The 14,121-nt window shown below is 39.4% G+C and overlaps 1 protein-coding gene across 2 annotated transcripts in view; it reads right to left on the reverse strand.

Annotated features, from left to right (window-relative positions):
• LOC121388592 (GDP-mannose 4,6 dehydratase-like) overlaps positions 1-14,121 on the reverse strand; it is a 52,965-nt gene that overhangs the window by 18,359 nt on the left and 20,485 nt on the right. For both annotated transcript variants that reach the window (XM_041519995.1, XM_041519994.1), the window contains 4 exons: positions 13,445-13,554; positions 11,833-12,025; positions 8,817-8,921; positions 6,844-6,971 (listed from right to left, as the gene is read on the reverse strand). In XM_041519995.1, coding sequence (XP_041375929.1) covers positions 6,844-6,971; positions 8,817-8,921; positions 11,833-12,025; positions 13,445-13,554 — 536 coding nt within the window. The remainder of the gene's footprint in view (positions 1-6,843; positions 6,972-8,816; positions 8,922-11,832; positions 12,026-13,444; positions 13,555-14,121) is intronic.

Consider the following 14,121-nt stretch of genomic DNA (forward strand, 5'->3'; position numbering starts at 1 on the left):
AGGGGGGTTAATAATAATAATAATAATAATAATAATAATAATAATAAATTCTTTATTCTTCTAATGACACTACTAGATTACATACATGTACTTATTGATTAAAGTAAAGTTTGTTTTATTTAACGACGCCACTAGAGCACATTGATTTTTTATCGTATCATTGGCTATTGGACGTCAAATATATGGTCATTCTGAAACTGTTTTAGAGGAAACCCAGTCACCACATAGGCTACTCTTTTATGACAGGCAGCAAGGGATCTTTTATTTGCGCTTCCCACAGGCAGGATAGCACAAACCATGGCCTTTGTTGAACCAGTTATGGATCACTGGTCGGTGCAAGTGGTTTACACCTACCCATTGAGCCTTGCGGAGCACTCACTCAGGGTTTGGGGGTCGGTATCTGGATTAAAAATCCCATGCCTCAACTGGGATCTGAACCCAGTACCTACCAGCCTGTAGACCGATGGCCTAACCATGACGCCACCGAGGCCGGTACACTACTTATTGATTAATTAATTATCGGCTACTGGATGTCAAACATTTGGCTATTATGACAAACTGTCTTTAGCAGCAAGGGATTTTTCACATGCATTTCTCACAGACAGGACAGCACAAACCACAACCTTTGATATACGTCATGGAGCACTAGTTGGAACAGGATAAAAAAAATTAAAATGATGCATCCACCAAGGAGGTTTGATCCTATTACCTGTGCACCTTACATGAGCACTCTACCAACTGAGCTTAGTGCAACCTCTGCACACCAACCAACACATGTGTGTGCAACAGCTTTATCATCAATAAACATCAATCATCACCAGCAACATGGTGCGTATCAATAACAAATCAATGAATCTGGTCTCCAGCCAGTGGGAAGTGACAACAGATGTTGATGCAGTCTTCAGTGATGTTTTTCACACTGATATTAATACCTAGTAATCAATATGTAAGAACTGACAAATGTTTCTTTAATCTCATCTCGGTGTCAAAAAAAGAAATGTCACAGCTTTGCTCAGTCAGCAATAATGCTGACACAGCAGTCTTGTTGGTTTGTGTGCTAAGCATAAATGGATTCAATCCATTTTGGAATAACCACTGTGCATGAAGTTTAAAGTTTGTTTAACGACACCACTAGAATACATTGATTTATCAATCATCAGTTGTTGGATGTCAAACATTAGGTAATTACCACTGCGCATGCAACTATATATATAGAAAGAATTTTTTTAAATAAAAAAAGCAATTTATATAGTTCCCTCAATTTTCCAAAATTCAGTGCCTTAAGTCACAGACCTTAGTTTCAACCCATGAAAAATGTTTGGTTAATCTACAAACCTGTAACACATTTGGATAAAGGAAAGGAAATGTTTTATTTAACAACGCACTTAACACATTTTATTTATGGCTATATGACATTGGACATATGGTTACGGACGACAAAGCTATTGAGAGAAGAACCTTGCTGTCGCCACTTCATAGGCTATTCTTTTTGATTAGCAGCTAGGGATCTTTTATATGCATCATTCCAGACAGGATAGCACAAACCACAGCCTTTGATATACCAGCCGTGGTGCACTGGCTGGAACGTCCCACCCAAAGTTACAATAGAGTGAAACAAGAGTCTTTGACGTTGAAACACGAAAAAAAAAAACTTTAAAAAAAAAGAAGAAAAGACTAGAGGTGATCATTAACTGTCAGAGGTTTGTGTGTTTTTGGTAATATGAAAAATACATTTTGTGTCATTACAAACACCAGGATGACCAGAAACACTTCCATTCGGAAATGGATAATCTAAACAATAAAATCTAAGTATTGCCTCATTTCAATAATCAACAAGAGTATCAGTGTGGTACATGATACGCCTATTAGGAGTTTGATGGAAAACCAGAGATATTAATGAATATGTTACGCGTATTAATCATTTCTAATTACGTGACATTTTTGCAATGGGATTGATGAACAGTTTGTTTGGACTGACTTCTTCAAAGGCTAAACAAGATTTTCCTATGATGTTCAGAATATAGACAAATTATTTGATTTATTTGTATCACAGTGACCTAATAATTGTATGAGACACACCACCATCCCAAGCTGTTCCTACATGTGAGGTTTAATGGTCCTGTATGCATCTGCATGCAAGATATGATCCAGACAAGGATTTACTGTTATCTGCAGTAGACCATGAAAAGTAGTTCATAGAGACCTAGTAATAGTACGCGACACACCGCCATCCCAAGTTGTTCCTACATGTGAGGTTTGATAGTCCTGTATGCATCTGCATGCAAGATATGATCCAGACAAGGATTTACTGTTATCTGCAGTAGACCACGAAAAGTAGTCATAGAGACCTAGTAATAGTACGCGACACACCGCCATCCCAAGTTGTTCCTACATGTGAGGTTTAATGGTCCTGTATGCATCTGCATGCAAGATATGATCCAGACAAGGATTTACTGTTATCTGCAGTAGACCACGAAAAGTAGTCATAGAGACCTAGTAATAGTACGCGACACACCGCCATCCCAAGCTGTTCCTGCATGTGAGGTTTAATGGTCCTGTATGCATCTGCATGCAAGATATGATCCAGACAAGGATTTACTGTTATCTGCAGTAGACCACGAAAAGTAGTCATAGAGACCTAGTAATAGTACGCGACACACCGCCATCCCAAGCTGTTACTGCATGTGAGGTTTAATGGTCCTGTATGCATCTGCATGCAAGATATGATCCAGACAAGGATTTACTGTTATCTGCAGTAGACCACGAAAAGTAGTCATAGAGACCTAGTAATAGTACGCGACACACCGCCATCCCAAGTTGTTCCTACATGTGAGGTTTAATGGTCCTGTATGCATCTGCAAGCAAGATATGATCCAGACAAGGATTTACTGTTATCTGCAGTAGACCACGAAAAGTAGTCATAGAGACCTAGTAATAGTACGCGACACACCGCCATCCCAAGCTGTTCCTGCATGTGAGGTTTAATGGTCCTGTATGCATCTGCATGCAAGATATGATCCAGACAAGGATTTACTGTTATCTGCAGTAGACCACGAAAAGTAGTCATAGAGACCTAGTAATAGTACGCGACACACCGCCATCCCAAGTTGTTCCTACATGTGAGGTTTAATGGTCCTGTATGTCTCGATCGTGATTTTCGCGAAGACTTAAATGTTGTATAGATTTTGTTAATGTTGATACAACTCGGTCAGTTTAGCAATATCTGCATCTGAAAGAACAGCCACACTATATGTTTAGTGACCCTGAACTTTTCCCTGTGTTTTAATTGGCTGCAATAATGCTACGTGTCGCACGAAATAGGGACTGGTTCTATTCCGTAACACACACGTTGCCTGTGGCCATGCCACAGCCAGGCAACATTTTGTTGCATGACTTTGGTCTTGCACATGAGACTACACCACAAAATCTTGTTACTATGCTGTTGCTGTGGCGTGTCGCCTTTGTGTGTAACAGCCTTTAGATTATCCAATTCCGTACATCCGAAGCGTTTCTGGTCATCCTGGTGTTATTAATATCAAAAGATGCTTTTTTCATAATTTTTAAAATGCACGTGCCTCTGAGAAGTAATAGCTATAGCGTTGCGGTTTAGTCTATTTTTAAGGGTATTTCACCATTTCAACGTCACAGACTCATGTTTCCCTCTATTGTAACTTTATCCAAATGTGTTACAAGTTTAAAGGTGAACTAAACTTTGTGTCCATTTTTACGGGTTGAAACTAGGGTCTGCGGACCCATTCACCTGATTGGGTTTTCTCTTGTTCCAATCAGCACAAAGGCCATGGTATGTGTTTTCCTGTCTGTGGATAAGTGCATACAAAAGATCCCTTGCTACATTAGGAAAAATGTAGCTGCTTTCTTCTGATGACTACGTGTCAGAATTACCAAATGTTTTGATTGAAAACATATTTTACTGCATAAACAACACAAGTACTGGGCACAAGTTTGCCAACTTACTAGGCCCTCTCCTGTTTGACATCCAATAGTCAGGGCTTCTAGATTACGGTAGCCCCACTCCCATGGCTAGTAATATTCAATGGTGGGCTAGTAAATAACTACTATTGCCATGCCCAATGGCTAGTGATTTTTTTTTTCTCAAATATTGTAGTTAAGTCTATTTTGTAAATATAAATATCCTGCCCTCAGTTCAACCGCCACATGTTAATGTTTTTAAACTCTACATATCTGATTATTATTATTATTCAGTTGTATTAACTTAAAGTAAAGTAGGGCTTGTGAATTTTTAATCGTGGCTAGTAAATGTTTTAAATCACTAATCCCATGGCTAGTGGATTTTAATCGTGGCTAGTAAATGTTTTAAATCACTAATCCCATGGCTAGTGAATTTTTAATCGTGGCTAGTAAATGTTTTAAATCACTAATCCCATGGCTAGTGGATTTTATACAAATTATACAAACCCTGCAATAGTCAAAGATTAGTTAATCAATGTGCTCTAGTGGTGTCGTCAAATAAACTTTAACTTCATGCACAGTGGTTATTCCAAAATGGATTAAAGGAAACATGACACGAGACCATATTATAGCTCATTTTAAAAGAAAAATGATATAAAAATAATATACAAATAACTTTATAACAATAAAATACGTGTAGTTAACTTAAAATGAAGAAATTACGCTCATCAGTATCAAAGTACGATTTATGCATATTTCTTCGTGAGCGTTCGGAAAAAAAGGGAAGTGACGTCAGAGCCGCTGTACTCTTCCATTGTTGTTAACTGTTTATATATGGAGTAAGGGGCTTACGAGCTTTTCAGTCCAACAGTGCCGTACTGCGCGGCCTTTGGGTGTAAAAATAAACAGTTTAAACGATCGGGATTGTCTTTTTTATGGTTTTCCAAAGGATTGTATCCGAAGAAAGACGCGTGTATTTTATCGCAAAAGAAAAGATTGGACACCAACACCGCATAGTACTTTGGTGTCGGCCTATTTACAGCCCGGAGCCCGAACGTTACCCGGAGACAAAAACAGTACTCGGTTGCGAATGCCGAGGTGTACATTGTACATATTTGGCACAAAGATACACCTCAGCATGATGTATTTATATATGTTAAAACAAAAATGTAGAATTTTTTATTTATTTATTTTTTTGGAAAAAAAAAGATTTTTCATGTTAGGGCTGTAGGCCTACATAACAAAATCTGTATTCACCGTCCGAAGAAGGAAACGTCAATAAGTAATTAAATATGGCATATACAAACATGGGATTTGGCATGAGGATACATCTCAGTACGATGTATTTAAATATGTTTTTAAAAAACGTGTAGAAAACAATAATAATTTTAAATAATGTTTTTAATCTTCGGGCGGAATACGTCACACAAACGTTCCTCATCGCCCGAAGCCCCAAAGCAACACGAAGTTCAATACAAAATAAACCACTACTGTCGGTGTCGAAATAACTATTATGTTTCATTCACGGGCTGACTTGAGAATCGGAGTGTTGTTTTAGTTAATTGGTCCTTTCTTTCCGTGGCCTGCACATGTGATTCCTGATTGGCAGGTGTATATGCAGGGTATCGACCAGGTAAGTGATTACCACGGTCTAGACATACGTACAAAATACGTGCCAGTTTTTTTTAAGATCACAGGGTATTGTGGCGTAACCTGTCGCGACTATAGTACAATGTTAATGGACATTATCAGCCGCCCTGCTTCATTACTGTAAATAATGCTGTAAAACCCTTGATTAAGTAGACTTTCCCCATCTAAAATTACAAAACTGACCAATTACGTAGTACCAAAGAAAAGAAAATTATCACTTGGGTATCGTGAGTGTCGTTTTTACTCTAACGCAATAGGCCTAATAATATGTGAGAGAAAAATACTATAACCCCATTTCGTTCTATTGATGCAAATAGAAATATATTTAGTTTAAAAGTTGATTATACTCTCAAGTCATTTATGTTGTTTTACAAGCCAGGTTAATGAAAGTGAAGCGCCTTGTCGTAAATTAGAGCGTTTGTTTACACTGTGCATACAGATTTCATTATGTACAGCCCGAACATAAAAAATGCGATATTTTCTAAAAAAAACAAAAAAATGTTTGTCCTACATTTATATTTTTTACATATTTAAATACATCATATCGAGGTGTATCTTTATGCTAAATATGAACAGTATACACCTCGGCATTAGCATCAGAGTTTTGGTTTTGTCTCCGGGTTACTTTCGGGCTCCGGGCTGTAAATTGGTCGACCGGTCTGGTCTGGCACCATCAGTTTCTCCACCCTCCGACTCGCTATCCGTTTTGTCTTCAGTATCACTGTTGTAAGTAAATGTGTGTCTTTCTTCATTTACTAACAGCTCATATTGATACGGCAAAACGTTTTGCGAACGAACACTCATTGTTTTGGTAAGCTGTGCAAGTCTTAGATTCTTTATGAGTGGTACGGACTAATGCTTTTAAGTGTAAGGCTTCAGATCAAGCGACGCGTCTCTGACGTCACGGACCTCGTGATTGCCCTGCTCATTAAAGATCGGCAATTTCCGCTAAGAGCTCGTATCTGGGGTTCTTTTATGGAGATATTTTAAGTAATTTATTTTTTATAATTTGTTTTTTTAGGTGATTCAATTTATAATTAATTGTACATGGTTGGTGCCAAATATGGTTTACGTGACATGTTTCCTTTAAATGCATTTATGCTTAGCACACAAACCAACAAGACTGGTGTGTCAGCATTATTGATTAGCACACAAACCAACAAGACTGCTGTGTCGGCATTATTGCTGACTCAGCAAAGATGTTAAACACAAGCCACTTTAACTGTAACTGGTTTTGAAAGGTCACTGTGTAGCTGTGCCTACCTCGATGTAGTCCTTGGCGTGGCCCCAGTCTCTCTTAGCGTCGAGGTTGCCCAACTCCAGTTCCTCCTGCTGCTTCAGCAAAATCTTCGCCACCGCCCGCGTGATTTTCCGCGTCACAAACGTCTCACCTGAAATGGAAGGAAGGAAGGAAGGAAGGAAATGTTTTATTTAACGACGCACTGAACACATTTTATTAACGGTTATATGGCATCGGACATATGGTTAAAGACCACACAGATACTGAGGAAGGAAACCTGCTGTTGCCACTTCATAGGCTACTCTTTTCGATTAGCAGCAAGGGATCTTTTATATGCACCATCCTATAGACAGGATAGCACATACCACAGCCTTTGATGTACCAGTCGTGGTGCACTGGTTGGAGCGAGAAATAGCCCAATAAGCCCACTGACGGGGATCGATCCTGAACCGACCTCGCATCAAGCGAGCGCTTTAACACTGGGCTAGGTCCTGCCCCCCACCTGAAACGGAATGTATCACTAAATAATCACCTGCTGGTTACGAATTATCTATATCTATATCTATATCTATCTATCTATATCTATATATCCTGCAGCCACCGTTTCTACTTTGCATTACTCTTGATACTATTTCTCCCCCCACCCCACCCATAACTCTTACAGTAAACCAAATTAACGGTAGATTATATATTCTCCGACTTTTAGGGAGGCCGATAGGACTGCAGAAGCGATTGCCATGAACTTCCTCAATTTTAGGAACCAATCACAAAATCGGAACCTGGCACATCACACATATAATTATGGAGTGTTTTTACTGGCCGATTATGATGACTGATTAAAATAAAGTCATAAACGTATACTAGCAGATTACGTCACACGCATATCTCAGGGCGTATACTAGCAGATTACGACGTCACACGCATATCTCAGGGCGTATACTAGCAGATTACGACGTCACACGCATATCTCAGGGTGTATACTAGCAGATTACGACGTCACACGCATATCTCAGGGCGTATACTAGCAGATTACGACATCACACGCATATCTCAGGGCTTCTAGAATTCTTATTAAATCCACTAGTCATGGGATCAGTGATTAAAAAGATTTACTAGCCACAATTAAAAATTCACTAGCCCTACTTTACTTTGATAGTAATAATCATATATGTCACCCAAACAGGGAGATGGAACTTAAAAGCACTAACACTGAGGGTGGGGTGGGGGCAGGATATTCATATTTACAAAATAGACTTAACTGCAACATTTGACTCTTTGTTTTCACTAGCCATCGGGCATGACAACAGTAGTTATTTACTAGCCCAACATTGAATATCACTAGCCATGGGAATGCGGCTACCATTATTACAAAATCGCTCATTTGACCTCTAGGTCACCATACAATGTTGCTGAAATAACAGAAATAATAGCTATTCCCCTTAATTTTTATGGTCTACAGGATAAAGATAAAGGATAAAGATGACAACTAGTTAATGACGTAGGATATTGGCTTTATCCTGTTCAGGACAAATGAGAAATTTCCCATTATTACCTTCAAAGGATAAAACAGATATCCTACATCATTAACTAGCTATTCTCTATATATGCAGTGAAAAAGTAAAGCAAGGAACATTATGTTCAGTATCACATCATAATCGCTACACAGATTTCAGAGATCGCTACGCAATTTTAAAGCCTTAAACAGTACATGTTGTTGCTATTAACTAGTTTCAATTTACTAGAAACATCACTATCAAAATCTTGAAAACAAAATGTTCCCTGTATAGGGTTTGAACTGACTGCAATTGTCGTTCTTGTGATATGAATTGCTGATATGAATTGTTTAGCCACTAGATAAAAATTATATTGTTGCATTGTCCCTTTTTAAGTATCAGTACAGGAAACAACCTCTCTAAACTGGATACCCTGAAAACAGGATTTTGTACTTAATCCCATGAGTGTCTGGTTTAGAGGAGTTTCACTATATAATGTTTACCTCTTCTGGGACTTTCATGATTGAACAAGATTCCATTGCACGCGAACATGTTGTAGGCTTCCCTGTAGTTGATGACAATCCAGTAACCATACAGCTTGGCAACACCTGCAACAAACAGTAAAATGTGTTACACTTCCCAGTAGTTGATGACAATCCAGTAACCACATAGCTTGGCAACACCTGCAACAAACAGTAAAATGTGTTACACTTCCCTGTAGTTGATGACAATCCAGTAACCATACAGCTTGGCAACACCTGCAACAAACAGTAAAATGTGTTACACTTCCCAGTAGTTGATGACAATCCAGTAACCACACAGCTTGGCAACACCTGCAACAAACAGTAAAATGTGTTACACTTCTCTGTAGTTGATGACAATCCAGTAACCACACAGCTTGGCAACACCTGCAACAAACAGTAAAATGTGTTACACTTCTCTGTAGTTGATGACAATCCAGTAACCACACAGCTTGGCAACACCTGTAACCACACAGCTTGGCAACACACAGTAAAATGTGTTACACTTCTCTGTAGTTGATGACAATCCAGTAACCACACAGCTTGACAACACCTGTAACCACACAGCTTGGCAACACCTGCAACAAACAGTAAAATGTGTTACACTTCCCTGTAGTTGATGACAATCCAGTAACCACACAGCTTGGCAACACCTGTAACCACACAGCTTGGCAACACCTGCAACAAACAGTAAAATGTGTTACACTTCCCTGTAGTTGATGACAATCCAGTAACCACACAGCTTGGCAACACCTGCAACAAACAGTAAAATGTGTTACACTTCCCTGTAGTTGATGACAATCCAGTAACCACACAGCTTGGCAACACCTGTAACAAACAGTAAAATGTGTTACACTTCTCTGTAGTTGATGACAATCCAGTAACCACACAGCTTGGCAACACCTGCAACAAACAGTAAAATGTGTTACACTTCTCTGTAGTTGATGACAATCCAATAACCACACAGCTTGGCAACACCTGTAACCATACAGCTTGGCAACACCTGCAACAAACAGTAAAATGTGTTACACTTCTCTGTAGTTGATGACAATCCAGTAACCACACAGCTTGGCAACACCTGCAACGAACAGTAAAATGTGTTACACTTCCCTGTAGTTGATGACAATCCAGTAACCACACAGCTTGGCAACACCTGCAACAAACAGTAAAATGTGTTACACTTCCCTGTAGTTGATGACAATCCAATAACCATACAGCTTGGCAACACCTGCAACAGTCAAATGTTTTACACATTTATGTGTTTACAACACAACATGCCTCCTGAAATCAAACAGTCATCTTTACATGTACATAAACATGATGATTTTGTCTATATGTATTAGGCCCCTTAACACAATTCGGTTGTGGGATGGATGGATGGATGGATGAACATAATGGATGGATGTATGGATGAACATAATGGATGGATGGATGGATGGATGAACATAATGGATGGATGGATGGATGGATAGATGAATGGATGGATGAATGGATGAATGGATGGATGGATGGATGGATGGATGGATGGATGGATGGATGAATAAACATAATGGATGAATGGATGGATGCATGTATACATGGAAGGATGGATGGATAGAAGTGATGATGATGTTTTTTGGGGTGGATGGATGGAATTGACCGATGGCTTGATGCAATGGATAGATGGAATGATGGATGGACGAATGGTAATGTTTGGATCATCCGATGGATGGACAGACATGATCGATGGATGGATGGATGGATGGATGCATGCATGGATGGATGGATGGATGGATGGATGCATGCATGTATACATCATAGATGAGAATTCCCCATCCCTAAAAATCTTGAAAATTACAGCGGCTTATTTAGAAAATTGTTTAAAAGACATGTTTACCAGGTTGTAAATAATAATGCAAGGCAGTCAAGGCTCCTAGGGTGGTATGGGAATATGCTCCCCTGGAAAATTTTGAAAATATAATGGCTTGAAAGATGATTTCCTGACATCTGAGTAAGAAAATTAATCCTTTTCTAATTATCAGTTTATCAGGGTTTTTTGGTTAGGTTGTTTTGGGCGTTTTTTTGGGTGGTTTCGCAATATTTTTATCTACTTTACATTTCACAATACAGTTTATATTTGTTCAATAGTTGACACACGTTAGTTATCAAGAAACATCTTTGCCACCTCCTGTCTCTCACATCTACAGCTTGATCAAACTTACTCTACCAAAAGATGTTATTCAGTACCTACAGTGCTGCTTTGAAACAAATATCAACTTTAAACCTTGATGACTGCATTTACAGTGAGGGTAATGCTTACCTATCCTCTTGCAATGGTTTCTGCTCTCAGTAATTACTTGGATGGATGGATGGAAAGAAAGAAGTGTTTTATTTGACGACGCACTCAACACATTTTATTTACGGTTATATGGCGTCAGACATATGGTTAAGGACCACACAGATTTTGAGAGGAAACCCGCTGTCGCCACTACATGGGCTACTCTTCTGATTAGCAGCAAGGGATCTTTTATTTGCGCTTCCCACAGGCAGGATAGCACAAACCATGGTCTTTGTTGAACCAGTTATGGATCACTGGTTGGTGCAAGTGGTTTACACCTACCCATTGAGCCTTGCGGAGCACTCACTCAGGGTTTGGAGTCGGTATCTGGATTAAAAATCCCATGCCTCGACTGGGATCCGAACCCAGTACCTACCAGCCTGTAGACCGATGACCTGCCATGACGCCACCGAGGCCGGTAGGATGGATGGAAGGACGGACGAACCGATGGACATAATGGATTGATGGATGGATGGACATAATGGATGGATGTATACATGGAAGGATGGATGGATGTATGGATGTATGGTTTTTGGGGGTTGATGGATGGAATAATGGATGAACAGGAATGTTTGGAAGGATTGATGGATGGAAGTGGATGGATTCAGGTGGGAGGTCTTGAATGGCATTGTTAAATTTCTCTGATGTATTTCTCTGACGTGTTCAACCTGTAAATCTTACCGTATGGAGATCTTGGATAGAATGGCGTTGTTTCTTTTTGAGGTATTTCCACAACTTTCCCGTACAGCTCGCTGGTCGACGCCTGGTAGAATTTCACCTGGTCCGTCAGTCCGCACGTCCGTATGGCGTCCAGCAGTCGCAGTGTCCCGACGGCATCTACGTTGGCCGTGTACTCAGCCAGCTCAAAGGAAACCTGTAATAACCAGAGACAGGGTTTACAGGGCTCAAACTTAATGATGGCACCGACGGCAGTTGCCATCATTGAGATATGCTGTAGGTTGGGGGCATCACCTACAGTACAAAAAGTAAAGCTCCTCCTGGTGTACATTCTCTGTCAGTGTATAACATTAGTATGTGTCAAATATGTCTACAAACAGCCAAAAAACCTTATTTATTTGCTTCAAAAGTCTTTCTTTGTTTTTTAAATTGCCGTGGGAGACAAATTCTTAAGTTCAAGCCTTGGGCTTATACAAGCTTTTCAAGGCCTACCCATAAGTGAAGATTTACCCCAGCATGGGAAAGACCAATCGACTACCCTGCAGAGAACATTCTATTTTCAAAATCTTGATCAGCAATATTTCTAGTGTATAGAAAACTAAGTCTTAAATGTGTGTTTATGTGCATAACTAGCAGGGCTCACGCAGGAACAAATTTTGGTTTAGCCAATTTTGAGAAATGCAGAGTATTTCCTTGAAATTTATTAAAATGTGGTTAATTTGAGGAATATTCAAAGACTAAATTTTGTAGCCATTTTATATAAAAATTAGCAACTGGCTAATTTGGCAATGTACAGGGTGAGCCCTGTAACTAGGCTTATGGTATTCTGTGTTTTTAAAATTGTGTCGTGATTTCTGAAACTTGCATTGTGAATCATGATAAGATACTGAACAAAATGTTCCCCGTCTCGTATGCTTACACATACAAAAAATAATAAAAAATTGATCCATGTTGGTGGGCTCATTGGGCTATTTCTCACTCCAGCCAGTGTACCACGACTGGTATATCAAATGCTATGGTATGTGCTGTCATGTCTGTGGAATGGTGCATATAAAAGATCCCTTGCTACTAATGAAAATATGTACCAGTAGAGGCTTTTCTCTCTAAAACTTTACATTACCAAATTACCAACTGTTTGACATCCAATATCCGATGATTAATTAATCAATGTACTCTGGTGGTGTCATAAAACACAACAAACTTTAACTTCTGCTACCAATGAACATCTATATTTATCTTCCCTTGTGTGAAATATGTAAATGAGGAACTTGTTTTGTTTTGCAGGTGTTCAGTACACCACACGACACGGGCATACCCAGACTGCAGCAGTTTGTTAAGTCCATGGCGTCTGCTAGAAGAATGGCCGTAGTGAAGCAAGTCATTCAGAAAGTCAGCCATTTTTAGGGGGACCTTGAGAATTACATGGTCATATTGGACATGGGAGCTGGGGTATGGAGCTTTGGCAATAGTTCTGCTAACAAAAAATTAATATGATACCCGGGTGGGTTTTTTTTTTTTTTTTGTGATTATCTTTTTAGGTCAATTGAGAAACAGAAACAGAAACAGAACAAAACAAAACAAAACCTGACCTGAATATTGAAAGAACTGAGCTTACCTTGACGTGACTCTGGGCCGCCAGGTTGTATATTTCGTGTGGGCGGACTTGACTGACGATCTTAACCAGACAGGTGCTGTCCGTCAGGTCTCCATAGTGAAGATGCATCGCTGGAGAGAAAGAAGGAAAACAATACGGTTACCATAGTGAAGTTGCATTGCTGGAGAGAAAGAAGGAAAACAATAAGGTCACTATAGTGAAGATGCATTGCTGGAGAGAAAGAAGGAAAACAATCAGGTCACCATAGTGAAGATGCATCGCTGGAGAGAAAGAAGGAAAACAATCAGGTCACTATAGTGAAGATGCATCGCTGGAGAGAAAGAAGAAAAACAATCAGGTCACCATAGTGAAGATGCATTGCTGGAGAGAAAGAAGGAAAACAATATGGTCACTATAGTGAAGATGCATTGCTGGAGAGAAAGAAGGAAAACAATAAGGTCACCATAATGAAGATGCATCACTGGAGAGAAAGAAGGAAAACAATAAGGTCACCATAGTGAAGGAGAGAAAGAAGGAAAACAATCAGGACACCATAGTGAAGATGCATCACTGGAGAGAAAGAAGGAAAACAATCAGGTCACCATAGTGAAGATGCATCGCTGGAGAGAAAGAAGGAAAACAATCAGGTCACCATAGTGAAGATGCATCGTTGGAGAGAAAGAAGGAAAACAATAAGG

The sequence above is a fragment of the Gigantopelta aegis genome, chromosome 14 (assembly GCF_016097555.1).
Source record: "Gigantopelta aegis isolate Gae_Host chromosome 14, Gae_host_genome, whole genome shotgun sequence".
NCBI classification, from domain to species: Eukaryota; Metazoa; Mollusca; class Gastropoda; order Neomphalida; family Peltospiridae; genus Gigantopelta; species Gigantopelta aegis.